Source organism: Amborella trichopoda, chromosome 8 (genome assembly GCF_054954075.1).
Source record: "Amborella trichopoda isolate Santa Cruz 75 chromosome 8, AtrichopodaSantaCruz75HAP2 v2.0, whole genome shotgun sequence".
Lineage (NCBI taxonomy): Eukaryota > Viridiplantae > Streptophyta > Magnoliopsida > Amborellales > Amborellaceae > Amborella > Amborella trichopoda.
In genome coordinates, this window is record NC_142343.1 from 45,457,267 (window position 1) to 45,481,191 (window position 23,925).

Below are 23,925 nucleotides of genomic sequence, written 5' to 3' on the forward strand. Positions count from 1 at the left end.
AGATCCCGCGGGATCATGTTTGTACATTTACTCCACGGTTAACGCGTCGAATATTGTCCGGAAGCCAGTATTGGGCTTCAATCCACTTGTATTAGGTAAGATGCACTTCGAAATCTCATTACAAGGTATATTTTAGGCATCGAACTCTTATGTTCGCCTATTTTTCACCTCTATTGTAAAATTGAAAGCTCCAAATAACACATATCTATCAAATCTATTAATACTTAATTTTATAATTGACGGTCTAGATAATGTGTTACAAGATGTACTATTATTAATATTTAAAATTCGATATTTCTTTCGTATTCAAACATATCGAAGTGAAGATGAACAATTGGAGGGTTTACTAGTGACAAAACAGCCTTTTCTAATGAGTTTTGAAGAAGTATGGAAGAATAGAGTCTTTGTCATCGGCAACCATTTTATGCAAAGTCTTCTACGTGCTCCCCATGACTGGCGCATGAGGGTCCTGAAAGAAATTTTCCCATGGATGGGATGTTCGATCAGGAAGCCCCTCTTCAGTTCATTCGTGACGAGGGCCTCCATAGTTTTGGCCTGAAGTTTGCTACTGATAGGTTTCCCGTTTATACCTTATATAAACTTTTTTTAAAAATAATAATAATAATCTTGCATGCTTCAAACACTTGTAAACTTAACTTTGATGGTTGCTCCTTTGGAAATCCAAAAACGGTGGGTTTTGGGATCCCGCCTCCTTCAAACACTTGTAAACTTAACTTTGATGGTTGCTCCTTTAGAAATCCAGGAACAGTGGGTTTTGGGAGGCTTAGCAAATATCATATTGGGAAAATCCTATTGTCTTACTCTTGTCCCTGAGGTAATACGACAGTTAATGAAGCAAAAGCTGGAGGTCTATTGGAGGGAATTAAATTGCTTTAAAAAATTAATAAAATAATGGTTATTGAAAGGGATTCGACAAATATTATAGCATGGTGTAAAACAGAAGTGAGAGTTCTTTGGAGACTCTTTGCCATTTTTCATGAAATTTGTGACATTCTTCAGTAACTTGCGATTGAAATACTCCATTGTTATCATGAAGCAAATATTGAAGGTGATTCTTTACCCAAGTGAGGTGTCTGTCAATCCTCATTGGTGATTACCAATTTCGTGTGATGTATATGTATTTCGTTCCCCTTGTAACTTCACAAGTTTATAGTTAATAAAAGTCATGTGTTAATGTTAAAAAAAAAAAAAAAACAATAATCATTTATCAGAAAATAATGTCTCGAAGATTAAGCAATAGATATTGGGAATCCAAAATAATTTTAGGAAAAATTATCAAATTATCTAGATCAACAAATTAATATTATATATATATATATATATATATATATTTCTATTTAATTTTGAAATAACCATAAAACAGTTAGCACACGGTTTTGAGTTAAGTTTGAACAGTTATAAAAAAGGTAAATTCTTAAATAGTTAATCTCTTATAGGTATTTTGATAAAATTTTCATTATAAATACTCATAACGATTAAGTTCAACTAAAAAATTAAGATTAAATAAATCCTCCTAATCAATATTGCAAAATTTTGCTTCACTTCAGTTGAGATGGTGAAAGTCTTTAGCTTCAAACTCTAAATCAAGGTGACGAAAATAAGTCTACACAAGTAAGACTTTAAGGGTTCGTTTGACTCCTTGCCAGATTTTGAATCAAAACCTTGATTTTGTGAAATGTAGTTACTCAAAAAACCTCTTCAACCTAGCAAACAACCTTAAACAAAAGATAAAAATTGAAAATTCAATCAAACTTTCTACATGCGTGAATAGATGATGTCAATTGAACAGAGCCAATTGAATAAAGTCCTTGAATTTTAGATGTTGAGTTTCGAGTACTTAAGAACTCAAAATCAAAATTCATAGTTCTTTGAAGATAATCATCTGCTAATTAGTATTGTGTTCCAATATCTAAAACTGAAAGACTCGTCCCTATGTAGCTAATTCACCCAAAGGTGTCGCGACAAAATTAGAGCATTCAAATAAAAATGAGCTGGTGGAGAGAAAGTCCTAGGGGTAGAGGGACTACGGGAATTTAATACAACTCACTTTTGATTCAACTCAACCTATTACCTTATGTAATAAAATACTTTTATTGATTTACATATAATATGAAATTTAATTAGAGAAAAAAAAGAAAAAAAGAGGCTATCCTTTTGATAAGGAAAATGTTTATATAAGGTGTCAACCCCTACAATAAGTAGAGTACACCTCACAGCCCCAAGGGGAAGATGTTGCCCCAATGCTTGACAACCCTCGGATTGATCATCTCCATGTTGACCTGCATGGATACGAAGAAAGAAAAGATTTTCAAGTCCTAAAGATCGTTTATCATTATTTGGACCATCTAATTACAATATTTTTGAATGCTTATTGATCTGCCCAATTGAGACAACTTCAAGTTTTATAATTAGACCGGGATAGAGATTTTTAGGTCATCGTAAGATTTCCTACACCAAACTGCATTTTCCGCCATAATTTAAGAGCGTGCATTTAATTGTTTAAAATTCGCACTTTATACAAACCTCAATCTTCTATTAAATACATGCCTTATTTTTAGAAACTTAATCCCCAATCTCAAATTTTAATTTAATTAGAAACCTAATCCCCAATCTAACATTCAAGGGTTTAATGTGACACAAATATATATGTTTAATCGTCGTTTAAGTTTTAATCGCAGTAATCGACACATCCATTGCATGTACTTATTGCTAGTGAGATTGTGCATAACTCTCTCACTAACAACCAAAATTTTGAGCCCACGTGGGCGCTTGCAACTGAAATTCTAGACTCGTGCCCTTAGAATTATGTCTTTTAAGAGAGAGATAAATTTAACAAAGAAAAAGAGGGACTCGCGTTTTCTCTCATAAGAGAGACGGGGCCTACAAGTTGTTTATCACGAATATTAAGATCATTTACTATAAAAAATAGGGAAAATATCTCCCTATTCCGTATTTTTTACTTCTATATCTCATGAGACCCAAGGATTGAAAATATTATTTGTAAGCAAAAGGCTTCCATATTTTCTATTTTACAACCCCCTGAACCCCTTTGAAAATGAATGTTTTACCTAAATAAATACTAAAATGACACTTTCTTCAAAAAAAATTATTTTTTTGTTAACGTTCTCTCTCTCTCTCTCTCTCTCAACTTCATCTCTCTCTTTAAAACCCAAAGTAGCAGAGAAGTTCCCCTCTTTATATCATCTCTCTCCTATCTCTCTCTAAAAATTATCTCCCCTCTTTAGAGAGAGATGGAGATGGAAAGACACTAAAGCTATGCGAAAAAGAGATAAAGAAGAAGAAAATATGCATCTCTTCATCTGTGTTGAAAATGTCTACTTTGATTAGAGGGAGAAGCTACAGAGATTGTTGAGAGAGGATTTGGATGGCGTGAGGATCATCAGCACTTAGTTATTGTAGGTGCAAAAGGCATGGGTAAGCTCGAGCTTTATCCCCCTTTGAAGAAGAAGAGAGAAGGGCCTTCAATCCTTCCACTGTCTCAACAATATATTCCGCCATTAGAGGTGTGCAAGAGAGAGATAGTAGCGCCTTGATGCTACTTTGCTTGTTTGAACTTAGCAGCGATAGATAGATACAGGGGAAAGGGTGCCAAAAATGGAGAGAGAGCGAGAGAGCAACATACACCAAAACAAAAATGATATTCTACTACAACAGAAGTACAATGTTCATTTACTCCCTCAGATAAACCCCCTTTACTCCCTCTGTCAAAAGACTTACCCAGTTGCAGAGAAGTTTGCCCTCTACATCATCTTTCTCTCCTCTCTCTTTAAAAAGGGGAGATAATTTTTAGAAAGGGAGAGAGGAGAGAGAGACGATGTAGAGAGGGAAACTTATCTGCAACTTTGAGTTTTATAGAGAGAGAGAGAGAGAGATGGAGTTGAGAGAGAGAGAATGTTAACGGAAAATAATTTTTTTTAGAGATAGTATCATTTTAGTGTTTATTTGGATAAAAAATTCATAGTCAAAGAAGTCTAAAGGATTGTAAGATAGAGAAGATGGAGACCTTTTGCTTACAAGTAATATTTTCAATATTTGGGTCTCATGAGATATAGAAGTAAAAAATAGGGGATAAGAAAATATTTTCCTTAAAAAATAAACCAGAAGACCGTTGCATTGTGATTTAGTGTGAGAGAGAGGGGGATGGGAGGTTCCAATCTGGTGTTATGGCGGCTCTCTCTCTCTATCTATACCTTGGCCATGGTGGTTTCTTCTCTCCCCTGCTCTTAGATTTATCTCCTCTTCTCCATGTCCTTCTCCTTGCCTCTTAGATTCTCCTCTCGTCCTCTTCCTTTACTCCCCCTCTTTCTTCTTTTGTTCTTCCTTGCTCCTCTTGGTTGTGATGGGGAGATGTTGCTGGAACTCTTTTCTTCATTAACCCTGCTCTAGCCATGGGTCTTGGTCGTCAGCTGGAGGGAGTCATAAGGTGAGCAGCATTAATGGGTCTTGGCACTCGTTGTCGAGCTTGTCGTTGACAAACCTTCCTGTTGGAGCTCTTGGTCTGTTTAGATATTCTGAGGGCACTTGGTCTGCTCTTATTCCCATTCCTTTTTCGAACTGGAAATAAGTTTATTTCGATCTGAGCCCTCATGTGTTTGCAAGCCACTTAGATTCCATTCCTTTTGGGGATGCCTCAGTATTTCTCAGTGCTAATGTAATAAAGGTTGATGATTTCGTCACTTCAAAGTGGTCGGACCACTTGAACAAAGCTTTGGTCTGTTCTTTTAGCCCACCGGTGGAGGAACCCAGCATGATTCAAGACTGAGCTATCTGAACGTGCGACTGCTCTTTATCATGTAGAATGATTTCAAACCATAGGGTCTTGTCACGATTTGATAATGATGCTGATGTTGCTCGTGTTCTTAAGCAACACTTATGGAGGTTCGAAGGGGTGTTGATGACGGTTGAGAGATGGTCCATCACGAACAATTGTTCATTGATCAAGAAACTGACTATTTGGATTAAGGTTCTTGATATCCCTATGCGCGCATGGACTAAAGGGGTCTTCAATGCAGGAGCATAAGATGCCTATAACCCGGGACCGAGCGGCAAATATGTTGGCTGGCATGCGGCTAAAGTTCAAAGGGGAGGTCTGGTTAGTTGAAGAAGCGGATGCCCTGAACCCACCATCACGCAAGTCCCGCCTCCAACGTGAAGTTTAGGAGCTCCTCGCAGCACTCCCTTGCAATCCTCTTGCCCCTGGTCTCATGGGGGGCACATGGTTTTCGCCCATAATGATAGTGTTGTCTTGAAAAATCTGGGGTCTTGGAGACATCATAAGAAGAGGGGTGCTTAAACATTTGGTGTCAAAATTTAGGCTTAACATCATTGTTTTGCAGGAAACAAAGCTAATCTCCTTGGACGTGGTGTTCATCAGATCTTTTTGGGGCTTAGGCCCTTTGGACTTTTATTTTGTACCTTTCTGTGGCCTCTCGGGTGGCCTTCCTACTGTTTGAGACCCCACTATCTTAATTAGGTGTGTTTTGTATGTTTCTTTTTGTTATCTGTCTATAAATTTTACTAGACATGGGTCCTTTATATGGTGGTTATCTAATGTTTATGGATCGATTGTGGTGGGGAAAAAGAGGCTTTTCACGGGGGCCTCTCCCAGATTATCTCTTCATGTGGTTTGCCTTGACGTGGTGCTGGGGACTTTAACCTGGTCAAAATACCAGATGAGGTATCTTCGACTCTCCCCATCACGCCTCAAATGACCTTATTTGATAATTTAATTACGAGTAATGAGTTACTCCATTACTTTATTGTGGGAGCAACATTTACATGGTCTAACAATTCAATGTTGCATCCAAAACTCTCCAAGCCTATTGATTCCTAATGTCTCCTAGTTGAGAGTTTGTCTTCCCCATGTTTCTGGTGAAGGTTGCTCCTCAACTAGCCTCTAACTATGTGCCCATACTTTTAGACACTGACGGAGAGACCTTTGGCTAGCCACCTGTCCACTTTGAACTGATGTGGCTTGAAGAGAAGTCCCTTCCCAAGCTGGTTTTTTATGCTTGGAAGGGTTGCCTTGTGGTAGGGCGGTCGGGTTTTGGGATCACTATGAAACTCAAATTCATTAAGAAGAAGTTGATCGATTAGGGTAGGGTAAAATTGGGCAATGTCTCCCACAATATCAATATCATAGCATCAGATATTGACACTATCAACATCTTTGAGCAACTCAATGGGGGGTCACATGGATGAACTTAATTTTTGAAAACAAAATTGGATGACCTTCTCAAGAAGAAAGAGATCTTTTAATTCCAAAGGTCACATTCCAAATGGGTTAAAGATAGAGATAACAATTCTAAGTATTTTCATACACTCGCCAATTCTAGATATCGTATTAATAGCCTCAGTGCTATTGAAATTCTTGGTTTCAATCAGGATGATGATGACCTCATGAATGCTGCTATTCTCTCGTATTTTCATAATGCTTTTATGTCCGAACCCATAATGACTTTGATTTGTCGCAGGTTCCTTTTAAGGTATTAAGTTCTGAAACCTTGGCAAGTTTAGAGGTTCTTTTTTTGGAGGATAAGGTTAAAACGGCTATTTTTTACCTCCCGAGGGACAAGGCGCCATGTCCTTATGGCTTCCCTATTTTTTTCTTCCAAGATTTTTGAGAAGTAGTCAATGAAGATATTATCATTTGGGACCAGGATGGAATTTTCTACAAAGCGATGATTTCCACTCTCTCTCATGCCAAAAAAGTTTTCTATTATATCTCTTCAAGATATCAAACCCATTAGTCTTCTCTCGGCTTGCTACAAGATTCTGTCTAAGATGCTAGCCAATAGACTACGTGTGGTCCTAATGAAGTGGTTGAAGGGCCTCAAATTGCTTTAATTAAGGACATATTTATTATGGATGGCATGCTCCTTTGCCCAAGAGACCATTCATTCTACATCGTCCTCGTCTTCTAAAGGTTTTCTCTTGAAACTAGTTATCGAAAAAACCTATGACATGGTTGAGTGGGAGTTTATGGATTCTATTTTGGAACTCATAGGGTTTGGCATTCGATAGAGAAAGTGGATGATTGGTTATCTCTCTTCGGCTCATTTTTCAACCCTAGTAAAAAATAAAGCGTATGGTTTATTTAAAGCCTCTCGTGGATTGCGTCAAGGTGATTTGTTGTCCCCTTCATATTCACGCTCATGACTGAGGCCTTTAGCAATATGCTCAAAGGGACGGTGGATTCTAATTTAATCCAGGACGGTGGTTTAAGGGCGTGGCTGAATGGTTTGGAATTAAGTAATCTTCAATATACGGACGACACCTTGATGTTGCTCGAAGGTTCCACAGAGAGTGTTCAAAATGTATGGCTCTTCCTTAGGATTTACAAACTCGCTTCGGGAGTACGTATTAATATGGCTAAATCTCGGATAGTTGGTATTAATTGTGATGCTTTGGAAGTCTTAGAGTGGGCTGCTTAGCTGAACTGCGAGGTAGATCACTTGCCTACCAAGTATTTGGGCATGCCACTCATTGATGGACGTGCTCCTTCTTAAGTTTTGCTGGTCGCATGATCCTAGTTAAAGCTACATTCTCTGACCTCTCGATCTATTTATCTGTCCTTGTTTTAGGCCCCCTAGTGCGGTGATTAAAAAGATTGAACAAATGATGCGAAATTTCATATAGAGCGGCACACGGCAAAAGAATAAATTACATCTCATCGTATGGGATTTCGTCTGCCTTCCTTGCAAGGAGGCAAGCTTGGGAATTCACAGATTAAAGACAGTTAATGAAGCTCTTTTGACCAAATGGTGGTGGAGCCCATCCACTCAGCAGAATCAGCTTTGGGCTAAGTTTAATTTAGGGAAGTATGGACGATACCCTAATGGGTTCATTACCAGATGTTGTTATAGACCTGCATCGCTTTCGCCAATCTGGCGTGGCATTAGTCAGGTTTGCAATTTTTTTTTATCTTATACTAGGATGCTAGTGGGATATGGGAGAGGCACTAGATTCTAGTACACCAAATGACTTGGGGATTATCCCTTGGAATTACTCTACCCATGTTTATTCCAAATCTGTTCAAAAACATGAGTTGGCAGACAACCATGCTTATCTATTGTCTTCCTTGTATAATTTCTATTATTTGCATAGAAAGCCTGATAGGATTATCTAATATTTGGAACCAGGTGGCTCTTTCTATGCTAGGTCTCTGTACGAGGTGTTGTTCGAGGATCGGTTCATTCAGAGCCACAACCACTTCGCAAAGTTATAGAGATTCAAAGCACCAAGTAAGGTGAAATCTTTCCTGGGCCTGCTTGGTTATAAACAACTGCTCACAGGTGACAAATTAAGAAGATCGGGGTTTTGCTTGCCGAACGTGTGTCGACTTTGTAACAATGCAAAAGAATCAATTGACCGCTTCTTGCGATGCCCTTTTGCGAAAGGGATTTGGGATTGGCTTAGCGTTATCTCGTGTTGGTTGACACCCATCCCGAAGGTGACTGAGGCCTTTAGCAAGATGCTCCAAGGGACGATGGATTCTAATTTAATCCACGGTTTAAGGGCGTGGCCAAATGGTTTGGAATTAAGTAATCTTTAGTATGCGGACGACACCGTGATCCTGCTTGAAGGTTCCATGGAGAGAGTTCAAAATGTATGGCTAAAAATGAACTTTTTCTCTTGGTGGGTATTTGCATATAAAGTGTGTTTTTTTTGAAAAAAAATGAGAGAAAAACTTAAGTTGGGGCCAAGTTGCATAGAAAATGTGGTTTTTATTTTATTTTTTTAAGTTGAAAGCAAGTTGCATAGAAAGTGTGGTCTAGGTTTTTTTTTTTACCTAAGTTTCAAGCGAGAAATATTGTTAGGACCTCGAATTTTAAATGCGCCCTATCGAGCGTGGTGATCAACTTAAAAAAATAACGACTTGCGATTTCCCCGTTTTATTGATATTTCCCCTTATCACAAGGGCCCACCTATTTGACCTTTGTTTCTCTGTCGTTCGGTGTTAATACTTTTAGCCTTTGATCGATTGGTCGCCGCGAAATCCTTCATATTTTCTGCTCGTTTTTTCCCGGGATCTCAAATTTCTCATTTTCTCTCTCCGAAACTATGACGCCTGTGATCCGAAACACCTCACTTTCTCTCTCCAAAACTCCGCTGTCACTGTTATGAGATTTGTCATTTTCTTCTTTCTGAAACTTACTCCTTCTGTATATTAGGGTTTGGAGCTTGGCTCCATGGCTTCCACTGCGGGTTTGGTGCCCATAACGAGGGCCATCTTGTCCCGATATTACGATAATCACCATTTCAACCCCCTCTCAGAAGATGTCCCTCGCCTGTCCGATGAGCTCCGGGAATTCTCGAAAGCATTGCAGGAGGAAGTGCCCCCTATTGCAGGTAGGAATTGGATTGATCTCTTATAACTTTTTTCCGCTCGTTTTTTTCCATAATCTATATCACTATTTTACCTATCCATTTACAGTTTGTGATTTTTTGTTCGGGTTAGACAATTACAGTATTGGGTTTTACTGTTAGTTTGTGAACATCAAAATTAATTAGTTTGGGTTCGAAATTTATAGTATTGGTGTAATGCTTATTCGTCAAACTAATTGCAAGGGTCGATAGAGTTTCATGAATTATCCATTGCTATTGGTTTTTTTTTTTGGTTAATAAGGGAGTTTGGTCATTCAATGTCTATTTAATTTTGTTTCCTGAATTGTGAATCTGTGAACATCACAATCAAATTGTTTTGAGTTCAAAATACATAGTATTCATATTCGATACTGTTGTGATGCATAATTGTGAAACTCATGCATTGCCGATTACATTTTCTTTCTGGGTTAATTGGGTATGTCAGTTGTTCAATGTCTATTTACTGTCATTTTCTGGATGGAAAGGTTGTGAACATCACAATTAATTTCATTTGGTTAAAAGTTACAGTATTGGCTGCTATCTTCGATGCATATTCTGAAACCAATTGCTAGGGTTGATGGGAATTTCATTAATTTCCCCTTGTTTGTTTTTCTTTTCGCTTAGATGGGTATATTAGTTATTCAAGTTTTATTTAATTTTGTTATGGTCTATACTGGCTGGAGAATAAGTATGGTTCAAGTTTATCATTTTTTAGCCAACCTCAGTATTGAAGGGGAATTCTTATAATGAAATTTTCTATTGAGGTGTATTGATAAAAAGAGATGGCTTGGGAATGAGGCTAGACATGCTTAACCATATCGAAGGCATAATTCTTTGCCACAAAGTTTTTATCTGTTTTGGGAAATTTATCCCACTACATTATTAACCATCACAAAAACTTTTCCACTTCAAAGATCTATCAGCGGATCATAATGTCACATGACTAATGTTACATTCTGGTGATTTCCAGCCATATAATCGTGAACTAGTTTGCTATTGCTGAGTGCAAGCAATTGTTATGCACCCAAATTACCATCCTGGAAATGTTTATTTGTGTATTTTATGTTCCACATTTATTAATTTATGAATATTGATCTGTTTGCTCATCAACCCATGTTTCCTTTACCCAGCACCTTGCCTCTTCTTGTATCAGTAATGATAAATGCAGTTCCAGATCATTTGCACACACACAAGTAATTATGAGTTATAAGAAGTTTACTATGTAAATATTTATTGATTTATTTTTTTTGTGGATTTCCCTTTTACCATATTTCTCTCAATTGGTGGTTGTTTGCTCAAGGTGAGGCAATTTTGGCACAAGAAGCAGAATCAACTTCTCCCCATAAAATTGATGAGAACTTGTGGAAGAATAGGGAACACATTGAAGAGATACTGTTTCTACTGGAGAAATCTCACTGGCCAACAAAGGTGCTATTTGTGTTCTTCACTTCATAACACACTTGAAATTTTGTTGAGCAGCTTGCGAGCCTCTCATTGGGGCGTTTGGTTTTAATGGCGATGGCATGTTTGCTTGACCTATTGCATTGGATTATTCAGTGATCTGATTTATGAAATATGTTGCAATTCATATTTTGGAGATTTTGCTCTTTGGGGCCTCAACTGTCAAACAAATTTGCTCAGGCTCCCTTGTTAAACGCCAAATTTTGTGAATGCAGCTTCAGCAGCATTCATCACCTGAAGATGTGGAGCTTGCTGCCACTCTGCAAAAGCTTGAGGTTAAAATGCGAAATATTTTGAAGACTTTGGAGTCGTTCCAATCCAAGAACACCGAAAATGTGTTTAACATTGGTTAGTTCTAAAGCAATAATTTTTTCCTAATTACTAACAGATATTTTTTGTAATTGTCATTAGTAATTTTGTGGATATTTAATTCGTATAACATGCCATTGCTTTGTTATGGGGATGCTTCTACTTTTTTGTTCGATGATTTTTTGACGGATTTCCTTTCTTAATGCCCATTATTCCTATATCAAAACCCGAGGTTTTGTAGAAAGTGCTATCCTCTATATCTGAAGAGAGGAACTTGTATTTTAATGAGCACTCAAGCCAACCTTTGAGACCGAGAACATGAAAAATATGGGAAACTCGTGGTATATATTGTTTTATCAAGGAGGGTGACATTGAGTTGTTCTTTTGTTTACCAGACTAGAAAATGGTTGTTGATGGTAAACTTTGTTAAGGTTGTGGTCACAAGTTGCCTCAATCGATTGGCCCAATGTTCTATGGAGGCTTGTAAATTCCTCAATATGAACTCCACCAAACTATGCGCTCATGTGTGCTGGGGGTAGAAGTTAGGGCTAATTTCATCATTGATGAAAGTGTTGTTATTGTTTTAATTTTAGCTTCCCTGCTGCAAGGACGTGATTGCATGCTTTCATATGTGTCATAAAATAAAAGTTCTATTGTTTATGAATCTTGTTTTGTCTAAAGATAGGCCTTCATGCATTTCCACTACAAAAACTCGAACAATGAATCTCCTTTGTCCTTATGAATTTCCACTAAAGATGGGCTTTCATGCATTTCTCCTTATGAATCTCCTTTTGTCTAAACTTATTTTGATCATGTCATGTATCTATATATGTGCTTACAGATCAGCACAAAACTTGAACTCAGTAATCGACTCGGTCACTGCCAGAACCGAATCAACTTATTGAGTCTAACAATGAACAAATAAAGTCTAGTTTTCACATGTATGATTTCTTTTTCAATGTGAAGTGGTTGTAAAGGGATTCAAATCAAGGTTGCCACCAAGTCAAACATCATTCTTACCACATTAGAGAACACCAATTATGGGTTTAAGCTACACAAAAATTACTTATACCGAACTTCTGGCACCCCCCGAACTTTTCATTTATAGAACTCAGCAACTATGCTAGTCAGGTTGACACAGTGAGTTTTTCTAAGTTGAAAACGAGTTTCATTCGTTGCTTCAGGCTACTGTTAATAGACTGCCAGGGCTCTTGATCAGGACATATGTGAATATATTTGCAGTTATGACATACATGCCTCAAGATTTCAGAGGTACCCTCATTAAGCAACAACGTGAGCGTTCAGAGAGAAATAAGCAAGCTGAGATTGAAGCTCTAGTTAATTCTGGTGGTAGTATACGCGATCGATATGCTTTATTGTGGAATCAACAAATGGAAAGGTGCATGTCTTGGTTTTCCCCCATCCTATCACTGCACCCTTTTGATAAGGTTGGAATGTTAAAAGTTTATCATAAGCACCGGTTCTTTCAGGCGGAGACAATTAGCGCAGCTCGGATCAGCATCAGGTGTCTATAAGACGCTTGTAAAGTATCTTGTTGGAGTGCCACAGGTATTTTTTGTATTTAATGGAAATTTTACATGTTTTGTCTAGGTTTTAGCCTTGAATATTATATATTTATGTTTACTTTATGCTTCCACTGTTCTATTGCTCCCATTGTAGAATATGAACCATATGTTTGCCAAAAAAATAATATACTCTTTGGTTCTGGTGTATGATGCAGTGTTAATGCTTGAGTTTGCCTAGCTAATCTGATATTGGCATCTAGGAGCAGTGTTGCCATAAGAGAGTGCTGCAATGCTGCCCTCTCTCATGGAACACTTTCTAATTCATTTTGCCAAGTGCATTTCCGAGTCTTCTTGTGATGAATCATGAGCAGAGATCCATGCATTTGGTTTTTGTTATCTTAATAAATAGAGAGCAAAATTTGCAAGCTGTAAACGATATTCTTTATTGCTATTCAGAGGATCGGTAATGGCCTGTTGTGCAATATAAGCAAACATATTGACTAGGCGTTGTCATCACCACAAGGTGAATATCGTTGCTGTCCTCATTTAGTTTGGTGGAAAACGTCAAAACCAATTGAAGATCTTTCTTCTCTTATTTCGCAACTACTTGCAATCTACTATGCTTTTGATTACTGCTTCATTAGAAGTATATATCAGTGATCATTTCTGTTTACAGAAGAGGAATCACTAAAATATGGCAAAGAATTGTGCTTGTATTTAAGAGGTTTCCGCTTTAGATTGATTTTGAGGGCATGTGTGCAGCGTTCACCCTAGAATTTGCAGCGTTCTTATGTATCTGAATAGATGGCTCGGAGGTTGTTTATAACTGGAGAGATACAAATTGTCATATGAGAGGTATCTTTAATGGAATCAGTGGTTGGTCAGAGTAACTGAGTAAGAAACCCCATATATGAGGGTCTAAAGACTCTAAACTTGTGGAGGACTTGTTATGTTCCTCAGAAATTCGCAAACACTATGTAGCATGTTTCACCATTAACTCATTTTAATGATGCAACCAAACAACATGAAAGGTTCAGGCTTATCATGGTGACGTATGTTCCAAGTGAAAGAGAAGGGGCGTGCATCATGAAGAAACAAATTTCGATTACCCTGTGCATACGCTTGATCTATGAACGTTTGACATTATTGCGTTTTTTTTTTTTTGTTTGAAGTTATGGGGATAATCTAGGGCTAACATTAACTAGAAACGAGGAAATAGTTATGATTGATGGTCAAGAAATATGTAAAAGTGATTGTTTCCGATATCTAGGGTTGATAATTCATGAGAATGGAGAGATTGAGGAAGAAGTTGCGTATAAAATTAGAGCTGGATGGGCAAAATGGAAATGTACATCAGGAGTTTTATGTGATCGCTGCATACTATTAAGACTGAAGAGAAGTTACATAAGATGGTTATGAGACCAGCATGCTTTATGAGACATAATGTTAGGCGGTCAAGAAATAACATATCTATGGGATAAGAGCTGCTGAGATGAGGGTGTTGAGATTGATGAGTGGCAAGACAAGAAAGGATAGAATTCAGAATGAATACATATGAGGGAACTTAGGTGTGGCTTCAATAGCCGATAAGATAAGGGAAAGTAGACTTAAGTGGATAACCATGTGCAGTGTAAACCTAATGCAACATGGATTAGGAGATGCAATTTGGTTCAAGTAGAAAGCTCTAAAAGGGCAAGGGAAATGCCCAAAAAGACATGGATAGAAGTAATAAGAAAATATATGGTAACTTTTGGTCTTACTGAGGGTTTGACCCATGATAGAGAAGAATAGAGGAACAAGATTCATGTAGCCAACCCCAAATAATTGGGATAAGGCTTGGATGATGCTGTTGATGATGAAATTATGGTGATGGATATAATTGGAACTCTAAAACATTCAGTTGCATCTCAATTATAAAAAAAGAAAAAGAAAAAAAAGAGAAAGTCGTATGTAAATATCTCAGTATTGACTCCATTATTTGCTTGATACATGAAATTGCCATTGTGTTTTTTTGCTCTAAATGAAAAGAATCATCTAACGTACATGGAGAAAGTCTTGTGATGTAAAAGATGCATTTTTCTTTGGTTTTAAATATTTTGTTACTAGTTTGACAGTGCTATCCTCCATATATTGTCCATGTATTTGTCTGCTCACAAAATCAAGATTAATTATAGTGAGCACTGAATATTCAGGGCTTGTCCATACTTTGATTATCATTTTTTGGTGCAGGTCTTATTGGATTTTATACGGCAAATAAATTATGATCAGGGGTATGAATTGTCCTTGGATCAGCTCTAGAAATTTGAATTCTAGATGAATTGTGCATGTGATAGATCTGTCTCCATTATTACTTTTGTTTTCTTTGATAAATATATTTACAGCATTACATTAATAGTATCCTTTTTTTTAGGCCCATGGAAGAGCAACGACAACGTTATGGGCCACCTCTCTACAGCCTTACTAGTATGGTGCTTCTTATCCGATTGTTTTTGCTTCTGTCGTGGGGACGTTTTGTGACAATCAAATTGTGAGGATCTTTTGCCCCCCAGTTGGACATAATTGGAGCACCCTTTTGTAGCAATTTTTTCTGTCCTTTTTTTTGGTTCTTTTTCCTTTCAAATTGTTCCTTCTCATATGCATAGGACATAATAGTGCTAGTATATTGCTTGTTTCTTGTTGTTCAGACAGAAAGATAAGGTTGCTGTCTTGGAGCAGGCTGTTGATGTCTACACGTCAGAATTGGAGCACTTTCTTAATTTTATAGTGTATTTTCTTGCCCTTTTCCTGGCTTATTGCTTCTTTCTTCTTTTGTACAGTTTTTAATTCACATTCTGTACTCTTTTGTTGTTTAGTACTTATGCAACGTGGATATAAATATGTAAAGTTGTTGTTGTCTAAATGGATTTTCCTTGTTCTATATTTACGTTGACATTTTTTTTAGTGAGATGTTTCTTATGATTCATTTATTGCTGATGGATCCATGAATGGAAGAGAAAAATGATGTGAAGAAAGTGGGTAAAAGGGGTTGCATCTAAAGATCATCTCAATCATGATAGAGTACTACTACCCATTCGTCACACTTATAACCTTGTTGGAAATTAGATCCCAAATGATCTAGATCCTATCAATGGTTCTACAGGCTCCAAGGGCTAGGAATTTGCCCCCCTGATTTTTTTCCTAATCAAGGCCTCATTGACATAACGACATTTCATTTCTTTAGCCAGTGGCACTTGGTCTATAGATATCTAATCCCCTTGCTCCAATGCATGCTTTGTCTGTCTGTTCAAGCAACTGTTATTGCAATCCCTACTTTGCATATAAGCTAAGCTGCTGGAGGGAAGCTTTCTCCCTTCTGTCAAATGAATCAAAGGGCTTTGATCTTGCATGGTCTATAATGACTCTCACTTCTGCGGTTCATTTTATTCTGTTATTCATTCAAAACACCTGCTTTCATAAATGTCACTGGCATGTTTTTTATAGCAACAATTCTTTTTTTGCTTGAGAATATTTTAATCCCTAGGGTTAAAAATACAATAATCCTTTATGAATTAATGTACAACCTTGATATCAATCGTTGAATTATATTCTGTAATTATTTATAGCTAGTTTCTCATTGATTGGACTACTAATTCTTGTTTCCCCATATTATTTGTTGACTTATCACACACTTGCATCACTGATCGCACGATCACTTGACAGGGGGGTATTTGCAAATGCTCCCTTCTTTATTTCAGCAGAGGAAGCTGGTGCTGCAGAAGCAAGGCAAGTATTCTCCTTTTAATTGGTAATCAAGTTATTTTTCTTTCATGATACTACTTTGAAAGATACTACTTTCTTGATTTTCTTATTCTCAAACCAAGCAACAACTAAAAAGAAGCAATGGATACAGTAGTTATTATTATTTTTTAAATAAGAAAATGTAAACAGTGGTTGTTCCAATTTACATTTAATCATCATTAGCTAATGATAAAACATTTGATTTTGTGAGTATGCAGTATCTGAGGTATAGATATTCTCATTTCTAAAATAGTAAATGCACAAGAGTGACAGCAATATTACTTGGAAGCAATTGTTTTGAGTACTTTAAAAAACTGTTTTGAATACTTCTAATTTGGTTCACTAAGTCACCCTATAATGATATTGGTCAAAGTCTGATTAGCTTCCTTATATGGGTCCAATGATTGTGTGTGGATAAAGGATAATGGAATGTGAAAAATGTCATAGAAAACAAGAGGCATGAACTTCTAATCTATGATCAGACACCTTCAGCAACTGCGTATTTTATTTCTGGATCAAACGCATATGCACACCTAGTGGTTAAATAAATTTGACTTACAATGAAAAACTTAATCTTTGCTGATATTGAAGGAAGCAAAATGTGTTCTCTGGACTACATTATGGGTTTGGGTCTTGTAGCAGGTGGAGACAATCGATGAGTGTTTGTGTATGCTGCTAGCGTCTCTGTCCTAGTACATTGTACATGTAGGATTTTCTTTTCTAGCGAAGGCTTGAGGAACGGGGATGTCTTCCACTCCTGATAAAGTCGAGGCTTTCAGCATGGGTGCGCAGGCCAGTAATTATAGGTTGGTTGAGGGAATGAGGTTGCGTCTGGGTCGGGAAACTGGTTTGTCATTTTCAATTTTGGGAAAGTGGTTTTGTTTTAGGATTTCAGATTTTGCTGAATTGACTGAGATTGTGAAACTCTTAGTAAGAATGTTGCCTTTGGCTTTGTGAGGGCCAGTAGATGGCGAGGACTTGGGAGTCTCACGGTATGGTGACGGTGACAACTTTCTAATTCTATTCAGCAAATTAAAAATAAAAACAAAAAAATCTTGTGAAACTCATTCTGTGTTATAATTTCTTGATCAGACATCATATAAATTTCAAAATAATGTTTCATGGGTCACATTCAGATGTCGGCTTAAGACAGTTTCTGGTGGAGTCATTCTGCTTTCCTACTCGTCACATTCAGATATCTGCTTAGGACAGTTTCTGGTGAAGTCATTCTGCTTTCCTACTCTTATTATGGACAGCACCTTGTTCATTCTCTAGGAAATCATATTGTCTACTGTTTTGTCTTTACAAAGTCAATAAGGCGGATTAAAGATCCCAGCTCTCTTTCTGTTCTAGCTGAGAAGTCATCATGCATGCCATTATACTATGTGGGGATAATTCACCTTTGGCATATATAGGTTCTCATTTGTTTTTTCTTTTTTGTTTGCAGTAGGGGTGAAGAGTACAAAGAAACATTGATTCCTGCTGGGAAAACTTATGAGGTAAGCCTTGTTAATAATGATCTTGGTACATGCTTTTTACCGCCAAAATAATAATAAAATAGGCTGTAGAGGGTAATTGGCTCCAATGCTTAAATTCCTTAACCCAACTTAGTGGGATGGTGTTTCTTTGCTGTGAGTATTTTTTGAGTTGTGCTAATAAAATAATAAGTCAGAAGTTTCACCTGGCATTTTTTGAGTTTCTCTTAGTTCTTTCTCTATGAACGTTTAAAATTTGAAGGATATCCTTTCCTTTTATGTGGTTTTCTCATTAGTGATGCCTTTGACGTGTCCTCCCTTTTTCCTCTCCAGATCTTGTTAGCAGTTGACTCTGTAAACTCTTATATTGCCTGGGACTTCTTAGTAACACAAGGGAAAATGAGTATGGTACTGGCTTCAGAATCTCAATTGAATAATTTGAATGTAGCATTATTAGTTCTTATCCATCTATTTGTAAATGTGTTGAATGTGTCATATAGATTTCTTCCTTGCTTCTAATGGTAGATGATATTTGTCTGTTGAGATGAACTTTTGTCTGAAATGGAGTTTTGAATATATCATCATCATTAGCGTCGTTGTCATCCGTGTCTTATCCCAATTTTTTGGGGTGGTTACGTAAATCCTACTCCATCATTTTGTTCTATCAAGGGGCATACTATCAGTAAGACTATATGTGATCATATCTTTTCACATTACTTCCATCCATGTCATTTTGGGCCTTTCCCCTTGTATTTTTAGAGCCTTCCACTTGAACCAAATCAAGCCTCTTAACCAGTACTGTATTAGGTCGACGCTGCATATGGCCGGCTCACCTAAGTCTACTTTCCCTCATCTTATCACCTATTGAAGCCGCACATAAATTGTTTCGAATGTATTCGTTTCATGTGCAGCGTAGACACAACACAACACCTGTTAGGAGGTGCGAGCTAGTTCAAGTGGAAGGCTCAAAAAAGGCAAGGGGTAGGCCCGAGAGAGAATAATGGTTGGAAGTAGTAAGAAAAGATATGGGAACTTATGGTCTCACTGATAGAGCACAATGGCGACCAGGTTTCATATAGTCGATCCTAAATAATTGGGAAAAGGCTATGATGATGATGATAAAGAACATATATATATATATATATATATATATATATATATATATATATATATATATGAAAATGATCCTGTGAGCCTATGGGCTCACAAGAAAAAATGAGCTGAACGGCCCAGATTGAATCTGGGTCCGATCTGACGATCACAGATGTCTGGTAGTGTTTGAATTTTAATTTTTTTCTACAAATCCAAATCACTTGAAATTTTAGGCACGTGTTCTTCTCATCAAGCCGCACCTAATAAAAATATATAAAAAAATAATCCACAATTTTTTTTTGACCAAAATACCCCCAAAACTTTATGAGGGCATTTTGGTCAATTTTTTTCATGTAAAATATTTTTTTGATATTTTTCGAAGATTCACCTATTTTTGATGAACACACACCTAAAATTTCAAATGATTTGGATTTGTAGAAAAACAATTAAAATTCAAACACTATCAGACATCTGTGATTGTCAGATCAGCCCAGATTCAATCTGGGCCGTTGGGCTCATTTTTACTTGTGAGCCCACTGGCTCACATGATCATTTTCCATATATATATATATATATATATATATATATATATATATATAGGGTCATTCTAAGAATATACTAATGGTGAATTGAGAATTTATTTCTCCAAAACTTTTTACCTTATGTGTTAAAAAATGACTTTTGATTATAAATAGTTCATGTACTTTAGGACGGATATTATTGTCTTTTTAAAATCCATCCAAAACTCAATTTCAAATTTAAAAAGATCCCTTTGATTTTTTGAATGATGAGTGGATCTTTAAAGCAATTTAAATTACAAATATGCCCTTCTCAGAATTTTTAAACAAGCTATTGTTAATGAATTATTATACTTGTAAGGGTATTTTGTTGTCCAAAAATTTTTGGAGTAAGAAATTCCAATTAGTATGGTGTATTCTAGAATATCCCATATATATATATATATATATATATATATATATATATATATAAGAGTACATATACGGCATTCAATTGGGAGTGGGGACCCTATGGAGATAGAGACTTTGGGGTAGGGTACCTACTGAGGGGGGTCCTAGAAGAGGGAGTTTAGGGTAGCCTAGTTTCTTAGCCAATTCAATCTCTATTTCCCCTATTATTAGTATTATTAATTGAGAATGAATTACAAGTCTAAAAAAGGTGAAGACCATAAACTTTCTCTTGACCCGTTCCAATCCCGGGTAAAGCAGAATCGACGAAATTCAAAGCAACCCTAAATAGTTGGGAAAGGGCTCTGATGATGATTATGAATTGAGAATGTATTACAAGAAATCTAATTAGAAAATGGAAGTCTCTTTTTTGGTAAATACCTAATTACTTTATGCCAAAATAATACAATTGGATATTTCAACTGTTTTTAAAAGATATTATATTTATAACAAATCTTAAGATGATTTTTTAGGATTTTTGCGATTATTATTGTTTTAAAATAATCATTGACAATTTAAATTAAGAAATTTGAAAATTTTAGAAACCTACTTTCCCTGGTAGAGAAAATCTAGAATTTGATTGGAGCTAGAGTTAGCTATAGATTCATTGAATGTGCTTATAGAAAGTGATTGAGAATGGAGGTATGACTTACGAGTTCTCTTTCTCCTAGAAAGAGATTTTAGGGAAATTGGAGGGAAAAAGGAGACATGGGGAGAAATTCAAAGTGACACTCCTTATTTATTCTCCCTTAGTAATATAGATAATTTAGTTATATGTATACATGAGGAGGAATTTTCTTATATTTTATGGCTTATTATCTTCATTGTAAACCCAATCCCAAATCCTCAAATGCTTCTTTTTCTTTGTTTGAAAATTGTCGGTTTACTGTTTGTACCATCTTAGGTATAATAATAAATAGTAGAAATATTACCAAAAAAAAGAAGAAAAAAGACAACAGTAGAAACATGCATAGGTGGCCCGTGGCTAAATTTTTTAAATAAAGATAAAACGGGGGTGTATAAATGCCTCAAATTAAAATTCCCTCCGAGACTTCAATGGGTTTTTATGTTGGGAAGTTTAATCTCAAAAGCAGATTTTTGAAAATTGATCACAAGGTGAGCCAAAGATGATTTGAAATATTTCAGGTCATTAAAACCCTCCTAACTAGAGTTTTGGCTGCCGCACCAAAGTGAAATTTGTTCCTTCTTGGAATCACCTCTCTCTCTCTCTCTCTCTCTCTCTATATATATATATATATATATATATATATATATATATATATATAGGAAAACGATATAATTATTCGCTTGTTTTTGTGCAACTTCAATTATGGGTCAAGCTCAAAATATCAACTATTGAGTATGTCTTTGATGATTTTGGTGTTCTTTCTCTCTTTGCAGGATATTGGTTTTAGTGTGGAGTACATAAGCCCTTCGGGAATAACTACAGTATGTTACCTTGTTTTTTTATCTTATGGAACTCTCTCATACCCTTTCCTCTATATTCCTGTTCCTCTCAAATGTTAGAAGACCCAGCATATTAGATATTCTTGTCATGGTCACTACTTATGTGTTTGAGATTCTTTGGTAGATTCTTGTTTACGGGAAGGTGTTCCATTGTGGGTTAACTTTTTGGGAATAAATTGGGAAGGTTTTTGGTTAGACAGACGCACTTTTTCAAAAGACGGACAAAAGGTTTTCCAAAGAATGTATTCTGGATGAAAAGCTGAATTCAAACATTATAAGATGAGATGCTGAATTCAAACATTAAAAGAGAGTACAAGTAGGGCAAAAGATGGGTGTTTGTTGTTTGGTTGTTTTGCTATTTAATATCTGGAACAAAATGTCAGGGAAAAAACTTCTTTTTAGCATAAATTTTTATGTTAAATTTAACAAGTATCCTTTCTAAATTTGTCATTGATTAACCATGGAAATATGGTTCCATGCATGAAGGAATTTGTGATCATAGTTGTGTATAGTAGTAGGACATTGGGAGCTATATCCATTAATAAGCATTAGTACAAGATTGAGTGGACCTATCATTCATTGCCACGTTATTTTTTGTTTTGTTCAATCGATACTCATTGTCACTGTTCTTATTTCTCTCTCAATCGCCTTAACAAACATTTTCTGCCTGCAGCTTATCCTGCCCTACCAGCGATATGAGTCCGACCAAGTAAGCTTCTTCTTGTCCATTCCATGCATTCACATATGGCAAGTTCTATGTTCCATTAACTGTTACACCCATGAAAGAGAGAAAAAGCAAAGAGTTACAAGTCTTGCTGGGATTCCAGGGGAACTTCTGCACAGTCAAGGCGGGATCCTACAAGCTCATTTGGGACAATTCATATTCAACATTTTTTAAGAAGGTAAAAGCATCTCTCGAATAACCTGCTTCAGTCATATTTGCATTGCTGAGGTGCCTGTTAACTCCACTTTTATGATCAAGGTTTTGATGTCGAGTTTCTCGCTTGGAATTGGTTACAGAAGTTCGGATTTCTATTCCAGAAAATTGAAAATGCAGGAAGGTTTGGCCAAATTTTGATACCAATTCATTTTGGTTTTGCGGTAGAAAGTTTGAAGCAAGCTGATTAAAAAAATCAACGGTGTGGTTAAATCAACAATTTATCGGTTACTTTCTAAAGATATTTTCATACTGATATTAGGAATAGAAAAATTTATAGAGCCGAGGCTCTAAACAATCGAATTAGAGGCCACCTCAAAAATTTCACTAGAAGAAGTTGTATTGATGCCCAAATATCCTCAAATCGATCATCTCGACAGCAAAATGCATGGACATGAGAAAAAAATGGATTTTAAGTTTTAGAAATAGTGCATCTTGTAATGCATTTTTGGACCATCAATTTTCAAGTTTTTATAGATATGCTAGATATACACTATTTTTGAAGCTTTAAATTTTATAATTAAAGATGAAAATATATTAAGACTACCACAAAGATTTCCAGTATTGAAACCTTATTTCTCGACACTATTGATGGTGCACTTTGTTTTGATTGCTTAGAGCTTCGGCTTTATACAAATCGAACCCATAAGTAATTTTGTTAAAGAATTACCCAAATTATCCTAAGTGGGGGCATTTTGGTAATTTGATCAACTTAAATCACTAGAGCTAAATAATGACGTAAGGACCCTTGTTCCGAGTTCCAAACTTGGAGCATGTTGCTTCATTAAAAAGCCTTTTTTCATTAATTGTGGTCCATTTGTTGAGCTTGAGCCAAGTTGGCAGAGAGAGAGAGAGAGAGAGAGAGAGAGAGAGATAATGCTCATCTAGGTTTTACTGGCAGAATTTGCGGTACAAAGTGGATGCTATTCCTCCTGTTGCAGAACCTCCACAGTTGGAGGTGGATACTGCTGAGAACTGAAGAAACTTTTGCACTAGTTGATCAATGCCTTCCATGAACTGGTGGGTATAATCTATCTGAAAAGGGTTCGTCATTTTTTATGGCAATTGAGTGGGGTTGCCTTGACATGTATCATTGTTTCATTTCATCTCCTCTCTCTGTCTCTCTCTCTCTCGCAATTTCTTCTTAACTTATATTTGTCGTTGTAAACTATGGGAATTTCTTCTTAACTTATATTTGTTGTTGTAAACTATGGGAATGTGGCTACTTTCATGAGGTCTCACATTTCAGCTACATAATGAGAGAACTTTTGCAGCTGTCTCATCCATCTACAAAACCATGGGTTTGTACCGCTTCTGGGGTTACAAAATTTTTTTAAAAAACGTTTAGATTACATCTGCAGGACACTTCAATTAGGAGCTGATGTAGATGTACGGGAGGGAACTTAAAAATATTTAAGGCGACGTGAATTTGTATTTAGGAAAACGTTTTCACAAGGAAAAAATTATTTTATGTGGTTATATATGGGAATATTTTTGTGTCAATTGGT

The 23,925-nt window shown here is 36.4% G+C and overlaps 1 protein-coding gene across 11 annotated transcripts; it reads left to right on the forward strand.

Annotated features, from left to right (window-relative positions):
* The first annotated feature begins 9,031 nt into the window (after positions 1–9,031).
* On the forward strand, positions 9,032–23,697 carry LOC18432474 (retinal-binding protein). Of its 11 annotated transcripts, none has more exons than XR_016060963.1 (16): positions 9,032–9,393; positions 10,709–10,836; positions 11,085–11,217; positions 12,421–12,577; positions 12,669–12,747; positions 14,934–14,974; positions 15,115–15,231; positions 15,389–15,469; positions 16,404–16,466; positions 17,929–17,980; positions 18,290–18,359; positions 21,415–21,462; positions 22,154–22,189; positions 22,308–22,382; positions 22,463–22,541; positions 23,319–23,697. XR_016060963.1 is itself a non-coding variant. In XM_020666095.2 (16 exons), the coding sequence occupies exons 1-16, from the start codon at positions 9,234–9,236 to the stop codon at positions 23,387–23,389; spliced, it is 1,395 nt and encodes a 464-aa protein (XP_020521754.2). In that variant the 5' UTR covers positions 9,032–9,233; the 3' UTR covers positions 23,390–23,697. The 11 variants fall into 11 exon arrangements, 8 of the variants coding, with proteins under 8 accessions (XP_020521754.2, XP_006842639.2, XP_088730216.1 ...); XM_020666095.2 differs by having other exon boundaries at positions 18,290–18,364; XR_016060962.1 differs by lacking the exon at positions 22,463–22,541.
* Positions 23,698–23,925: the final 228 nt, after the last annotated feature.